Below are 17,117 nucleotides of genomic sequence, written 5' to 3' on the forward strand. Positions count from 1 at the left end.
CTTATTGCCTTGACAAATGCATCTTAAGGAAAGAAAGGTTTGTTTTGGTTCACAGTGTGAGAGTACTACAGGGCAGAGACTGCATCTGTTAAAGCATGTGGTGGCAGGGCACATTGCCTCTGCAGCCAGGAAGCAGAGAGAGAGAGAGAGAGAGAGAGAGAGAGAGAGAGAGAGAGAGAGAGAGAGAGAGAGAGAGAGAGAGAGAGAGAGAGAGAATGAATCGCTGGCTTTCTCTTTTTTTCACTCAGTCTGGGAAACCAGACCTGGAATGTTACCACCCACTATTAGGTCTTCCTACCTCATTTAACCCAGTTTGGCATCCCTCACAGGGATGCCCAGGTAGAGCCCAGAGAATGCTAGATCCTGTCAAGTTGGCAATCTGTGTTACCATCAGAGTCACATTCCTTAATTTGTTTCAACGCCTCACATACACACCAGATTTTTTTTTTTTATCAAGTCTGCAACAGAAATGCTCTTCTGATACTTGGTTAATAGATTAGCAAAGATAAATGGCAAAATATGTCTTGAATTTTCTTTCCTTTATTCTTCAGAATTCCTCCTTGCAAAAGCCACACCCTATTGCCTTTGTGAGTGATGTGTAGTTTGCAGTCTTTCATTCAAAGAGACCAGAGCTGGGAAGGGAGAGGTTCCTTCAGCTTCTCTATATGAAGTTACGCATGATCATGGCAGTGTGTGCCATCATCACTTTACAATTGAAATCAGGCTGCTGTGTGGCCTTCAGTAGGGGCCACACCAGCTTGGCATCACATTAAACACATAAGCATAGGAAAGATCATTTGGGGGTGGGGAGATTGTATGTGATCCTTAATTATATTCCCCTGTGATGAATCTAGAAAATATTGACCCTTCTCCCCCAGGTCTCATACAACAGAGCTCCGTGTTTTCCAAGTAAAGACTGGTGTGTGGTCATTGAGGTGATGCGTGCTGTAGACAAAGCCGACTGCTTCAGCAGCAGTGTAGAGCATCTACTGTCCTGAGACTCCACAGAGGGTCCAAAACACAAAGTGACGGGAAGAGTTCGAAGCCCATGGCACCCCGGGCATGCTAAGTGATTTGCAGTTCCGGTTTTGACCTTCAAGATGGTTTTCCTTCTGTTGTTGTTGTTGTTGTTTTTTTTTTTTTTCTTGGATGTGACCTTTTATCGCTTTCATTATACTTGCTCTGAAAACAGCCTGTTGTCAACAGGCTGAACAAGTTAAGGTATAAAAGAATTCAAAATCACAGTTCTGTTTAGATCCACTTTCTTTCTATAGCCTTTACTGAGGGAGAAAAACAGCAGGTGGACCAAAAGGTAGACTCTAAGAGCATGGAAAGGATAGATGAATTATTCAACTGACCTTGAACATCAAAAGGTGAGTAGCAAGGTTCTGGGAAGCTCACAGCTCGCATTCTTAATGTGACAGAAGATGACAGTACATGTCTTACACAGCCCAGGAAGTCACTTGTCTTCCCAGTTCCTCTGAGTGTGTTCTAGGAAGGGAGGTTGGGAGGGGGCTCCTTGTCACTTTCTAGCCTATCAAACACTTCCCACAACAATGCCTATTCCAGAGTGCTATGAAGCTCTTCAGTACAAAGGTCATCAGGTGATGAGCCTGGTGCTTTCTGTGGCACCTCGGCCTAGGAGTGCCACAGCTAAAGCAGAAGTTAACGTGGAATGCCTTGAGAGCTGGGGGTGCGGGGGGGACTGAGCTTTCCTCCTTGCAGCGTGGAGAGAACAGTCAGTAGCAGCAACGTTGGATTCTGGGTTGGAAGGGTATGAGGAGCTGGGCAGGAGAGCGGTACATTGCAAACACACTCACACGGAGTTACCTAGACAGTTGTTCAGGAAGTAAACAAATGCCCATACCATGGGGAGGTCTCTGGGTGCATGAAGCTGGCACTTACGTAGTTTGAATCTAGTCACCTCTTGCATTACTCTATTCTTGTGGCTAATTAAATGCCTAAACTTGAGAAAAGAAGGGTTTGCTTGGGCTCACAGTTAAGGGGTGTAGGCCATAATGGCATGGAGGGCATGGTGGCAGGAGTCTGAGACAGCTGACCACATGGCATCCTCAGTCAGACTCCAGACAGGCGGGTGCTGGCACTCGGCTTACTTCCTCTTTATCCATTCCAGGAGCCCAGCCCACGGGGTGGTGCCAGGCACATTTAGATCGAGTCTCCCAGTCCATTTAAAATAATAAAGAAATTTGCTCACAGGTGTGCCCAGGGGTTTATCTCCTAGGTAGCTGTAGACCCCCGTTAAGCTGACAGTCAAACTTGAGCATTACATTCCTACATTTCAAAATTCTGTATGCATTAAAAATTATCTCCTGGAAGAGGATAAAGCAATGGTTCTCAACCTTCCTAATGCTGGAATCCTTTAAGACAGTTCTTCATGTGGTGACCCCCAACCATAAAATTATGTCTGCTGCTACGCCTTCAGTGGAACTTTGGTAGTTATGAATTGTAATGTAAATATAGGATATGCAGGAAATCTAATATGCAACCCTGTGAACAGGTCATTTGACCCTGAAAAGGGTCATGACCCATAGGATGATAACCTCTGGATAAAGCTGTGTGTACCTAAAGCATCTGTTGCCTTCTCTTTCCCTCCTAGCAGCAGTTCTTCCAGCACTTCCCTGCTCCAGACTTCTATATTTTCCGTACTTCACTAATGCATTCCTCTTCAGAGTCTCCACTTAATTACGTATTATCTTTAATAAAGGGCAGCGCTCCGCAGAAACATGGGTGGAAGCAGATGCACATATGTGCTTTTAAAGTTGAGCGCTGTTGGAAACACATCTTTGTGAGTACTGTCAAAGTGCTCTTCTTGATGGACTCCCGGGTGCCTCCCAGGACTGGAGGACATATTGGAGAGATCCTTGGAGGTCTATAGTCATGCTACATGGATAGCCCTTTCTGCACACATGGTGAATTTATTGCACTGTGAACTTGGGAAAGTCTCTTGACTTCAAGGTGATAGTTTCTTCTTCTGGAATTGGTAAAATGATACCAGACTCTTTCCCCATCACTCTGTATTCCACACTGTAGGGAGTCTTTAGTTCTTTTACTACAGGTAGAAAGGACAGCTTGCCTGCACTCCTGCATTAAGTCAACATTGAGCCCTTCTCCATGGCAGCTGTTGCCAGGTGCAGTGGACCTGTTCCTTGCACTTCCCGAGGACTTGTTAATGAATTTGGACTTCTTGACTTTGGTTCTTTCTTAATTTAAAAAAATTTTTTTTTTAAACTTAAGTTCATTTTGTGAAGTGTGAGGTTCAGGTTCAGGCTGGAGAGATGGCTCAGAGGTTAAGAGCCCTGGCTGTTCTTCCAGAGGTCTTGAGTTTAATTCTCAGCAACCACATGGTGATTCACAACCATCTGTAATGGGATCTGGTGCCCTCTTCTGGCCTTCAGGCATACATGCAGGGAGAACTTTGTGAATATAATAAATATAAATAAATAAATGAATAAATAAATAATCCTTAAAAAAGAGGTTCACGTTCTGTGGTCCTTGAAATGGGGTTTAGGTGAGTAGACGTTTGGTCTTATAGATAGATGTTCACAACCTGCTCACCCTTAAGCCTTTGATTATTGTCTTGGTCAGATTTGAGTCCACATACGGGAAGTAACATTCAGTGTAAGCCTAGTTAGAAGCTCCTGGCTGTGTAAGTGATGGGGCGTGGTAAGCAAGCTACTGCTGTTTCCTGATGGACATGATGATCAGATTGCCTTCTATAGGCATTTATGTTTATCTCCATTTATCAGTGCTGCCGTTAGCTTTAGTCAGTGTCTCTTTGCAGTAGACAGCCGTAACTGCGGAAACAGCTGTTCAAAGTTTCAGTAGTGTTGTTGGATGCTCAGCCTGAAATGGGGCCTCATCCGTGGCTCCAGGAGCTTCACAGAAGATCAGCAGAATGAATGCAGAAGCCAGAGGGGAGGTGGAATGCCGTGGAAGTTTGTGTCCTGGCCAGGTCTTGACCTTTGCACTCTTGAACTCACCACAGGCGTGATTCTGTATATGGGATTGCCCCCCCCCCCCCAAACTCCCAATTGTGTTTTGAAAAGGAAGAGGTTCATGGGGCCCTGCCCATTTCTGAGGATCCATAAATGATGAAGGTTGCTTGGGGGAGGGGGCAAGGAGTGACATTTTCCAGTAGTGTCACCACTGGTAAGGTAAAGTGTCCATGCCCTTAAAAATGGCCCTAACAAAACTCAGGGGACATCAAAGTGAGACATGAAAAGTCTGCCTACATCTTTCCTTGGAGCACATATTCATTTCTGAGCAATTCAGTATCTGCCATGTGTTTGGGGCCTTGAGATTCAATGCTGATTATGCAGACTCAGCCTTGGTCCCTGAAGCCAAGAGGGGTGTTGGTGCTCTAAAGGCAGATGTGTTCCCAAAACCATGGTTTAGATGCTTAATGCTGGATTGGGACTGGCCAGGAACCACAGTGGTAGCCCATGGGTAATTAGAGCTGCCCTGTGGCTGGGGTTCCGATTGGCCGGCTTGGCTCCTTGCTCATTCCACACCCGTTTAGATAGTTAATCACTCCGAGTCTCCTTCACCACTTGCCTGTCTAATTCAGGGGCTCAAGGTTGAACAGTGGACCTGCCCTCTCTGAAAGAAAACCCGTGATAGGTTTGTGGAACTGGTCCCTGTGTCTTGGGTTCCCACTGTGGCTACAGTCGGGGCAGTAGGCCTGGTCCCTTGCTAAATGGATGCTGGGTGCTTTGAAAAACCTGTTCCTTGCTGCTTTGCCTGAGCATATAATAAAATAAAGCTGTGGGGCAAAGGGAGCCTCTCTACAAAAGTCCAGCCTCCTGGGTCCTGAACAGCTGGGAGAGTTGAGAGGGCTGGAGGCATATTGAGGAGGGCCTGGGTAATCACAGAAAATGTGGCTCTTGTAGAAGTGAAATGGGACACCTGCTGGCTTACCCTCACCAGCAAAAAGACAGTAGGCTCCCGGGAAGGTTGAATGGATTTACCTTTCTGATGGGCCTGCTCAGTTTAGTGTATCTGAGTCTGAATATTTAGGGTGAACCCCGTGCAACTTATCCCTTAAAATCCTGGAGGGCAAAATCTTACAGCACCTCTAGAGAGCAGAGCCACGGTGTATAATAGGTTCTTACTCAGCAAAGAAGCGACCTCTCTTCCCCCTTAGAGGTCCAAGTAAGACTGCAGAGACATAGAAGCCCTTCCCGTGGCTCTGCTTAGTGAAGTGCTCACTAGAACCTAAGAGAGGAGTACAGATGAAGGTTAACTTTGTAAAGGCCTAGCCTCGTGGTGATACTTGATTATGAGATGCATGCAGCTATCAGACATGGCTCATTACCTCCAGAGCAAGGAGCAGACCTGAAGATTGGGGATGCTATTGCCATTCATAATTGGATGCAGGGCTATACAGTGTGGGTCAAGTCAAGAAAGGATGAACATAGTATCTGGTCCTTGCTGTCCTAGAGAGGCAAAGTCCCACTGATTAGAGATGGTCTGACCTTCCTGTTTTGCCATTTTACGGGGATAGATGCAGAGCTCCCATATTGCTTCCTCTGGAATGTTCCTGAATAGAATTCACTGGTAAAAACTACTGAGCTGGAGCCAGTTGCAATGCCAGCCCTGCCCCATAGAGGGCACTGTTTTGACCTTTTGAGCTCTTTGATTTGGGAAGTCGGGATATCTCTAAGATTTAGGTGCTGAAGATCTTTTCCCAATTTGTTGGTTGCCGATCTGTCCTCTTGATGGTGTCCTTTGCCTTACAGAAACTCTGTAACCTTATGAGGTCCCATTTGTCAATTCTTGCTCTTAGAGCATACGCTATTGGTGTTCTGTTCAGAAACTTTCTCCCTGTACCGATGTCCTCAAGGGTCTTCCCCAGTTTCTTTTCTATTAGCTTCAGAGTGTCTGGCTTTATGTGGAGGTCCTTGATCCATTTGGATTTGAGCTTAGTACAAGGAGACAAGGATGGATCAATTCGCAATCTTCTGCATGCTAACCTCCAGTTGAACCAGCACCATTTGTTGAAAAGGCTATCTTTTTTCCATTGGATGTTTTCAGCCTTTTTGTCGAGGATCAAGTGGCCATAGGTGTGTGGGTTCATTTCTGGATCTTCAATCCTGTTCCATTGATCCTCCTGCCTGTCACTGTACCAATACCATGCAGTTTTTAACACTATTGCTCTGTAGTATTGCTTGAGGTCAGGGATACTGATTCCCCCAGATTTTCTTTTGTTGCTGAGAATAGTTTTAGCTATCCTGGGTTTTTTGTTGTTCCAGATGAATTTGATAATTGCTCTTTCTAACTCTGTGAAGAATTGAGTTGGGATTTTGATGGGTATTGCATTGAATCTGTATAGTGCTTTAGGCAAAATGGCCATTTTAACTATATTGATTCTACCGATCCATGAGCATGGGAGGTTTTCCCATTTTTTGAGGTCTTCTTCCATTTCCTTCTTCAGAGTCTTGAAGTTCTTGTCATACAGATCTTTCGCATGTTTGGTAAGAGTCACCCCAAGATACTTTATACTGTTTGTGGCTATTGTGAAGGGGGTCATTTCCCTAATTTCTTTCTCAATGGAGTACTATTCAGCCATTAGAAACAATGAATTCATGAAATTCTTAGGCAAATGGATGGAGCTAGAGAACATCATACTAAGTGAGGTAACCCAGACTCAAAAGGTGAATCATGGTATGCACTCACTAATAAGTGGATATTAACCTAGAAAACTGGAATACCCAAAACATAATCCACACATCAAATGAGATACAAGAAGAAAGGAGGAGTGGTCCCTGGTTCTGGAAAGACTCAGTGAAACAGTATTCGGCAAAACCAGAACGGGGAACTGGGAAGGGGTAGGAGGGAGGACAGGGGAAGAGAAGGGGGCTTACGGGACTTTCGGTGAGTGGGGGGGGGGGCTAGAAAAGGGGAAATCATTTGAAATGTAAATAAATTATATCGAATAAAAAAAAAAGAATGAAAAAAAAATTAGCCACACCAAAAAAAAAAAAAAAAAAAAGATTTAGGTGCTAAGACTCAGCCTCTCCACACGCACCCAGCTTTACATCTCCTCATGAGACCCTAGGATGTCTGGGAAAGATCATGTATAAGGCTGAGCACTGGACCTGAGAAGTGAATCTAGGGCTCACTAGAAGGTGCTTCCCTTGGACAGGATCTTGTCTGTCTTTGTTCCCCTCTTATGGAGTCAAGCATATTCAGTAAGATGAACAGCTGGAAGCAGTAGGATGCTTGGGTGTTTCTGTGACACCCAAGGCTAACTTTAATAACAAAATTACTCATCACCATCTTCTGTGCCTTTGACATATCTAACTCATTTAATTCTGTAGCAGTCTTACTGATCTTTTTTTCTCTGTCTGTTTTTCTGAGCGGGAATCTGAGGCATGGGCTCTTAAGAGTTCTGGGTGGTCCATTAACAAGGTAAGGTGGTGGACCACCTCCTGGTTCTGACCTATCAGGCATAACTCCGAGGCGTAGCTGCCCATCTTGATGAATGGTGAATGGTTGTCATGGAGCTCCTTGGCTGGAGCTGGGATGGACCAGGAAGATCATAGCCTATATAGGGAGTGGCTTCGTTAATATCTATATTTCACTGCGGGTTCTAGAGGCTCATCTTCTATGATGGATGGCATAGAAGGATTTTTTTTTTGTGCTGGTCTAAGCAACTTTTGTATATATAGTGAGAGCAAAGTATCATTAGAGTGAGAAGAAATTATTAAAAGGACAATAAAGGAAATGTTACTGCATTGACAGTGTGTCCTGTCTGTTAATATACACACAGTGCTTAAGATAAGTGTGAGGGCAGGAACTCAAACTGGAGGAACAGGAAACACAACTTCCTTGGTTGCACCGTAAATGGGAGTTGTGGAAACTCATATATGAATCTGGCTGTGGGCTTTCTTGCAGCTAAATGTGAAAAAGAATCCTCATCAGCTATTCTGCAATCAGCTGTGTACCGTTAAAATGGAGGTAGGGTACAGGAGCGGAGACACATGACAGCTGCCCAGGTAATAGCCAGGTAGTGAAGGAGCATGGATCTCTGTCAAGGTTGTTTGAGTTGCATCATTTGCTCAGAAAGTCTAGTGAGACTGATCAAAGATCCTCATCTTCAGTTAATGTCACTCAACTGATAAACGCTTCAATCCCCTCTCCTTGCCGGAGGGTAAAGCACGGCACTTAATGCTAACAAATGTCCATTTTGCAAGAATCTTGCTCATTTAAGAGTGGCGTGAGATTTAGTTCGTTGCTGTAGGGCTTGTCAGGATGAGTAAATCATCCTGATTGTTGGTTTCAGATCCAGGCAGTGGCTGTATAAGTGGCCATCTTACATGATAATAAAAACATAGCCTTTACATGTACGTAATTATTTAGAACTCATTTCTTTATATACATGCATTGGATTTTTAAAAATATTACCATGGTGGCTTAGTTGGCAAAGTGCTTGCCATTAAAGAATGTAGATTTGACTTTGGATATATAGCATCTAAGTAAAAAGCCAAGCGTGGAGGTACATACCTCTAATCATAGGGCTAGGCAGGTGGGAACAGGATGATCCTGAGACTTACTGGTCAGCCAGTCTAACTGAATTGATGATGAACTGAATTGAGTTCAGTAAGAGGCCCTGTCTCAAAACATGAATGTGAGGGACGATCAAGGAAGAGGCCCAAGGTTGTCCTTGGCATTCATATACATAAACACACATGAACATACACACACTCATATATACCACGTGCATAAGCATATACAGATTCCTGTAAAGTACACAGTCTTGTTTATTTGGGAAAACAGAATTACAGTGGATTACGAACCCAGGAGTAGCAACCATGCTGGACTCCCTCTAGTCTTGGTCCTATGCACAGTGCCCTTGAACAAAGGCTCATCCGTGTGAGGAGGATTTCCTTTATCATGTGTCCCTGAGTAAGGATGATGATCTCTTTGCAGTAGTTGTTCTGGACAATTGAATAGTCCAGATTCTCATGGCCTCTGCTATTCCTCATCCTTCTGGGCTTCTGTCTTGGACTGAGCAATTCTCAGATTCATCTGGAATAACAAAAAAAAAAAAAAAACCATGATAACAAAAACTATTCTCCACAACAAAAGATCTTCTAGGGGAATCACCATCCCTGACCTCAAACTCTATTACAGAGCAATCGTGATTAAAAAAACTGTTTGGTATTGGTATGCAGACAGGCAGAGAGATCAATGGAATAGAATTGAAGACCCAGAAAAGAACCCACACACATACCGTCACTTGATATTTGACAAAGGAGCTAAAAACATCCAGTGGAAAAAAGACAGCATTTTAAACAAATGGTGCTGGATCAACTGGAGATCTGCATGCAGAAAAATGCAAATCAACCCATTCTTATCTCCTTGTACAAAGCTCAAGTCCAAGTGGATCAAGGATCTACACATAAAACCAGACACACTGTCTTGGACTGAAAGTGCTGCCTGCATTCCATGCCCTTCCTCCTGGGATGCCAGGAGGAGGAAGCATTCAGAACTGACGAGGAAAGCTTCCCATGGGTACCCATTTCCTCCTGTGGTCTGAAAGGGAAGTGACTGGCACAGAGGCCCAAGGCACTCCTAGTTTGGGACTGAACCCAGACAGTAGACTCCCAAACCAAATGCCCTGTCTACTCACCTTCTCCTCTCCAGCTGATGGAGAGGCAGCTATGTGGGCAGGGCACTTAGGTGTCCTGGAGCCACCTTAGGATCATCAGGAGACAGACTCGTAATGTGTGTATGGCTTGCTGATAGGACGGGTGGCACACTTTTGGATAAAAGCTTACCACATAAGAACAAAACTTCTACCTGTTGGCTCTTCCCATCTCCGAGCAAGACTGTAACGTTGATGTGTTGGTATCCTTGGGCCAGTCCTTCCTTCATCCCTCTCTTGACCCCACTCTCCACTTTATTTGGGTCCTACACTCCACTGAACTGTGTCACCCGTGTTGGCAGAGACTCTGTGTCCTCATCTTTCATCTCATCTGATGGATGATCTGATCCTTCCAGTCTTACACTGGCCACTGGATTTTCATATGACACCTCTCTATCTGCCCCTGTTCTATGAGAACACTTAGAATTTCAGAAACCAATGAATAACCATGAAGAATTTCTGAGGGATTAGCAAAGATTGGCCATCCCTTCCTCTCCGCTGCGTCTCATGAAAGGCATCCATGATGACACTGAATCTCATGGCCTTCTCCACTGACTCCTAGCCCTGAGCAATGCTGGGACATCTTGGGGTTTGGGAAACTCTGCAACTATCACCATTCACCAGGGGACAAACAGATGCATAAAACCAACTGCAACACAGCAAAACTGCCCCATTTATATCTAGAGCTTAAAAACTATTGACCGGAAGTGGTCAGAGTTCCTTAAATATGTTTGGAAGCGGCCTTAGAGATGGCTTTGAAACATTGATGTGGTGATGGGACGTGTCAGCCATTTCTAACTCCTCTGTCCTGTTGGCAGTCCAGTCCTGGCACAAGCTGTTGCGCCTTTATTCAGTTTGGGGCTAATTCTTGACAATCATCGGTGTTGCTTGTGGAGGAATATATGTTGTCATTCCTTGAATTAGAAATGTTAACGCATTATCACATACAACACTCCAGTTCTGACAGCAACGTGAAGACTTTGTAGTAGGGGAGCCGGGTTAAGAACTAAACATTTCCCCCCTGCAGCTAAATAATGATTGTCTGTATTAAGACTTGTCTCCTTGTGTTTTCTAGATGCTCTAAGTGAAACCCATCAAGTCATCTATGAAAATGGTGGCCCTATCCTTAAAGATCTGTGTCCGCCACTGCAATGTGGTGAAGACCATGCAGTTTGAGCCGTCTACAGCTGTCTACGACGCCTGCCGAGTCATTCGGGAGAGAGTGCCTGAGGCACAGACTGGGCAAGGTCCGTCAGTGCTTATTTATTGACTTCTGAAAATGTGGTTGGCTGTCCCTTAACCCTGTAGCTAAGGAGTCATGCCCAAACACATTTTAAACATCTGTTTCAACCTAGGCATGGAGGCTCACTTCTATAATTCCAACACTCTGGAGGCAGTCAGGCTGGTCTCTCTTGAGTTCAAGGCCAGCCTGGTTTACCCTGACTGGAGGACTGGGGCCTGGGGAGTCAGTTGTTAATGAAATGCCTTTTTACATTAGTCCCTGATAAAAACAAGACTTTCACCGTCAGTGACTACAGTGACATGGTCCTGAGTCAGATATGGATATTATGCCTGTTATCTTGGCTCCCTTTAGGTGAACATCCTGCTCTGTAATTTGTAAACCACACTTTGATGTCTCACTGCCTTGGTCAATAAAGAATAACATCCTTAGCTGGTACATACGACTCCACGTAGCCTCAGCACTACCTGAAAGTCTTGCAGTTCAAGCCCTTTGAAGGAGCTTCCTGAGTTTTACTTCAATTTGTACAAGATTTTATTTGTAATTATGTCTATGCGTGTATATCTACATGCAGGATTGTATATGTGTGAGTACAAAGCAGGTACCCACAGAGTCCAGAAGAGGGCATTGTTTATGATATTCAGATTGCTGAATTTTACTAAAGTAACCAGAAATAAGAACCAGCTGACAAGTCTCTATCTGACTCTTGTTCAGTCTGGCTGATTCTTTTCCATTTGTTTTTATTATTTTCTGATGCTGTTAAAACTTCCTTTGAGGGCTGGAGAGATGGCTCAGTGGTTAAGAGCACTGACTGCTCTTCCGAAGGTCCTGAGTTCAAATCCCAGCAACCACAAGGTGGCTCACAACCATCTGAAATGAGATCTGATGCCCTCTTCTGGTGTGTCTGAAACCAGCTATAGTGTACTTACATATAATAAATGAATACATCTTTTTTTAAAAATAAAAAACTTCCTTTGGGCTGGAGTGGTACAAGTTGTGGTGAAGGCCTCTATAGACTCAGAAATACCTTCCTGATGTGTTGTGGGAATCCCACCCTCTGAAGGGCCCCAAAGATTCCACTTACATTAAATCAAACATAGCCTAGGGAGATGGTTCAGTCAGTAAAGTGCTTGCTGCATAAGTTTTAGGGTCTAAGTTTGACCCCCAAAACCTATATAGGATTGAAATACCAGCACCTGTGAAGAGGAAACAGGATCCCTGGGGCCTATGTCAGCCAGTCTAGCTGTCAGGAAACAGCAGGCCAATGAGAGACCCTGTCTCAGTCAACAGGTTGGATGGCACCCTGAGGAATGACAACTGAGGTTGAACCTCTGCCCTGCATAGACATGCCTCTGCACCCCTCCCCAACCTCCACACACTAGGACAAGTCTAGGTGGGAAATGACCCGACCCCCTCCTCTCTGGCCTCAGGCCTCTCCAACTTCGAACATTGAAGTAAGAGGCCTTTATGAGGAATACTAAGTTTAATTCTTCAAGTGTTTTCCTTATTTTGTGGTATTTTGGTGACATAATCATCACCTCATAAGGAAGTCCTAAAAAGCTCGTTGTTGCTTTTTTTAAACTCTGTTTTGTTATAAGGTGGTCCTCATGTAGCCCAGGCTGGCTCAGTCTTCCCACCTATTTCCCTAAGGCTAGGACTGCAGAACATTCACTGTTATTCCGTAGACCACTTTTTGATCTCATGCTCTTTTGCTACGGCCCATCTTCCCTGCTTTGCTCAGTGGCCTTGGACAGAGGCCTCCATTTATTCTCCTTCCCTGTGGTCGCTTGGGTAAATAAATGAGTCTGTGACAGCAAGGATAAAGACAACTTCAGTTGGAATGCAGCCTGCTCTGTTCCCGATGATTGTCTAAACTGTGTGTGTGCCTCTAGCCCACTGGTCCCTATATTCGAACCTTGCTGTGGGCATTGATTCTGTTGAGAGGCTCCTCCCAGAATGCTTCAGTGGGAGTGGTGCTGTGCTGTTGGTAAGAAGCAGGTCTCTCTGGTGATGGACAGCATCCTTTCTGCATCAGTGCTCTTGGTCCAGTGCAGGCTTTGACCCACTTGGCCTCTTCCTTTTTCTCTGTTTATTTTCTAGCTTCTGATTATGGGCTGTTTCTCTCTGATGAAGACCCAAGGAAAGGGATTTGGCTAGAAGCAGGTCGGACACTGGATTACTACATGTTGCGGAATGGGGTATGTTGTTGGTCCTGTTTTCTTTTTAATTTTTTAAATTTGTCTGTGTGTGTGTGTGTATGTGTGTGTGTGAATGATTTGATTGCATGTGTGTCTGTGTATACTTTCTTGTGTGGTACCAGTGAAGTCCAGAAGAGGACGTTCAGTCCCCAGAAACTGTAGTTATAAGCCACCATCTGAGTGCTGAGAATGAAACCTGGGTCTTCTGCAAGAGCAGATAGTGCTTTTAACCACTAGGCCATCACCTGAGATCCACCTTTAAATTTTTCTTTAAATAACATTTCTTAATTGGGTGTCATTGTATGTGAATACTTGTGTTTCATGGTGTATATGAAGATGCCAGAAACTTTCAAGAGTTGGTTCTCTCCTTGCATGACATGGGGCTGAAGAACTAAACAGCAGTGGTACCAACCAGCACCTTCACCCACCGAGTCACCTTGCTGGCTCACTGGTTCTATTTTCTCTGTGCTTAGGTGCTGGGGGGCTAATTATGGAATCCCATATCATGACAGCTTCTAATCTGAGAGCATCTAATTAGTAATTAGGAGTGCAGTGAACCTGTGTGGCTGTCCAGGGGGTGAGAAGATGCTAGCCACCTCAAATTCTTAAAATTCCACAGAGGGATTGAAATGGTTCTTGGTTAGTATGCTGAGCCATGCCTCCATGCTGAGTAGCCTTTCCATGCCAAAGTCCAGCTTGGCAGTTGTGAGCCGAGCTACATCATCTTCCTGGAAAAGGTATGAAATGTCCCTGGGCTGCATTAGAGACTAAGGTTGCTTGGGCACTGCCGATGCCCTAGCACTGCCTAGGGCTTGTTTGGGAAGAGGAAGCTTGAACTGGAGATGTGGCTTCACTAACTCTCAGTGACAGAAACAAGTTACCTCTGTGGTTTAAATGAGGAGTAAAAACATGACCCGCCCACCCAGATCCCGCAGTTTCCTGTGCCTGATGAAGTGGGTTTGTCAGATTAGCCAAGGTTTCAAAAAGCAAGAGTATAATATTCAGTTAATTTGTGGTATGTCTTCCCGTCTGTATCTTCTAAGAATTGTAATGAGACAGAGGTCTCCTCTTTTGAAGTAACTCCTAACCTTATTCCTTTTTTTTTTTTTTTTTTTTGAATCTTTCCACCATCCTGTTTTACTGTTGTCTCCTTAAACTCCTGCTTGGATATGCACCTAAGGTGAAGCTTTCTGGTGATATTATTTATGTCTTTCATTTTTGTAGACTACATATATAGTAAATATGTACAGTCAAGATTCTAAAGTAACATTTTAAAAATAAATGTCTAGTTTGTGCATATGGGTAGCAAACAAAATGTTCCTGATGACAAATATGACTTTAGGTTCATTTCCAGTGAAGTATTGCCCCCTCCTCCATCTTGGTATGATGCTCTTTCCCAGCCATTGGAACACATAGTCAGCTTCATTTTAGAGAAAGTAGGTTTTGGTCATTGTGAGCTACAAGTATTCCTTATTGGAGGGCAATTTCATTACAAGAGATTTCTGTAATCCTTATGGAACCCATTGCTTAGCTCTACCATAGATGGAGAAACCAAGGTATTCCATGGCAAAAACAAATTTACACAATATCTTTCCACCAATCCAGCCCTACAAATGATAATGAATGGAAAACACCAACAAAAGGAGGGAAAGTACACACTAGAAATTAATCTTCTTTTAACAAACCAAAAAAAGAGAGCCACGCAAACATGACTCCACCTCTAATAATAGAAGTAACGGAAAGCAACAATCACTTATCCTTAATATCTCTTAATATCATGGACTCAATGTAATAAAAAGACATAGACTAACAGACTGGTTATATAAGCAGGACTCAACATTTTGCTGCATACAGGAAACTCACCTCAGGCACAAAGACAGATACTACCTCAGAGTTAAAGGCTGGAAAATAATTTTCCACGAAAATGGTCCCTAGAAACAAGCTGGTGTAGCCATTCTAATATTGAATAAAATCAACTTTCAACCTAAAGTAATCAAAAAGGATAAGGAAGGACAATACATATTCATCAATGGAAAAAATCTACCTAGATGAACTCTCAATTCTGACCATATATGCTCCAAATACAAGGGTACCTGCATTCATAAAAGAAACTTTACTAGAGCTCAAAGCACACATTGCATCCCACACAATAATAGTGGGAGACTTCAGCACCCCACTCTCATCAGTGGACAGATCAGGGAAACACTGAAACTAACAGAAGTTATGAACCAACTAGATTTAACAGATACCTATAGAACATTTTATTCTAAAACTAAAAAAATATACCTTCTTCTCAGCACCTCACAATACCTTCTCTAAAACTGACCATATACTTGGTCACAAAACAGACCTCAGCAGATGTAAGAAGATTGAAATAACACCATGCACCCTATCAGATCACCACAGACTAAGGCTGGTCTTCAATAACAACATAACCAACAGAAAGCCCACATACACATGGAAACTGAACAACATTCCATTCAACGACAACTTGGTCAAGGAAGAAATAAAGAAATTAAAGACTTTTTAGAATTTAATGAAAATCAAGGCACAACATACTCAAACTTATGGGACACAATGAAAGCAGTGCTAAGACGAACACTCTTAGCTCTGAGTGCCTCCAAAAAAGAAACTGGAAAGAGAATACACTAACAACTTGAGAGCACAGCTGAAGGCTATAGAATAAAAAGAAGTAAATACACTCAAGAGAAGTAAACAGCAGGCAATTATTAAACTCAGGGCTGAAATCAACCAAGTAGAAAAAAAAAAAGAACTATACAAAAAATCAACCAAACCAGGAGCTGGTTCTTTGAAAAAAACCAATAAGATAAATAAACCCTTAGCCAGACTAAACAGAGGGCACAGAGACAGTATCCAAATCAGCAAAATCAGAAATGAAAAGGGAGATATGCCAGGTGGTGGTGGTGCACGCCTGTAATCCCAGCACTCTGGGAGGCAGAGGCAGGCAGATTTCTGAGCTTGAGGCCAGCCTGGTCTACAGAGTGAGTTCCAGGACAGCCAGGGCTACACAGAGAAACCCTGTCTCGGAAAAAAACAAGTCCCCCCCAAAAAAAGGAAGGAAGGAAGGAAGGAAGGAAGGAAGGAAGGAAGGAAGGAAGGAAGGAAGGAAGGAAGGAAAAAAAGGAAGAAAAGGAAGAAAAGGAAGAAAAGGAAGAAAGAAAAGGAAGAAAAGGAAGAAAGGGACAATTTTCTAGACAAGTACCAGGTACCAAAGTTAAATCATGATCAGATAAATGATCTAAACAATCCCATAACCAGTAAAGAAATAGAAGCAGTCATTAACAGTCTACCAACCAAAAAAAGCCCAGGACCAGATGGGTTTAATGCAGAGTTCTGTCAGACCTTTAAAGAAGACCTAACACCAATACTCATCAAACTATTCCACAAAATAGAAACAGAAGGAACACTACCCAATTTGTTCTATGAAGCCACAATTACTCTGATGCCTGAACCACACAAAGACCCAACCAAGAAAGAGAACTTTAGACCAATTTCCCTTATGAATATCGGTGCAAAAATACTCAATAAAATTCTTGCCAACCGAATCCAAAAACACATCAAAATGATCATCAAGTAGGCTTCATCCCAGGGATGCAGGGATGGTTCAATATACGGAAATCCATCAATGTAATCCACTATATAAACAAACTCAAAGGAAAAAAAACACATGATCATTTGATTAGATGCTGAGAAAACATTTGACAAAATCCAACACCTCTTCATGATAAAAGTTCTAGAAAGACCAGGAATTCAAGACCCATAACTAAACATAGTAAAAGCAATATACAGCAAACATCAAACTAAATGGAGAGAAACTTGAAGCAATCCCACTGAAATCAGGGATTAGACAAAACTGTCCACTCTCTACCTACCTGTTCAATATAGTACTCAATGTCCTAGCCAGAGCAATTAGACAACAAAAGGAAGTCAAAGGGATACGAATTAGAAAGGAAGAAGCCAAAGTATCACTATTTGCAGATGAAATGAT

General features: G+C 43.3%; 1 protein-coding gene across 1 annotated transcript in view; it reads left to right on the plus strand.

Moving 5' to 3' along the window:
• Tln2 (talin 2) overlaps positions 1 to 17,117 on the plus strand; it is a 414,048-nt gene that overhangs the window by 232,104 nt on the left and 164,827 nt on the right. The window contains exons 4-5 of the mRNA XM_052187919.1: positions 10,746 to 10,917; positions 13,011 to 13,108. Of these exons, the coding sequence (XP_052043879.1) occupies positions 10,776 to 10,917; positions 13,011 to 13,108 (240 nt within the window). The 5' untranslated portion in view covers positions 10,746 to 10,775. The remainder of the gene's footprint in view (positions 1 to 10,745; positions 10,918 to 13,010; positions 13,109 to 17,117) is intronic.

Source organism: Apodemus sylvaticus, chromosome 7 (genome assembly GCF_947179515.1).
Source record: "Apodemus sylvaticus chromosome 7, mApoSyl1.1, whole genome shotgun sequence".
Lineage (NCBI taxonomy): Eukaryota > Metazoa > Chordata > Mammalia > Rodentia > Muridae > Apodemus > Apodemus sylvaticus.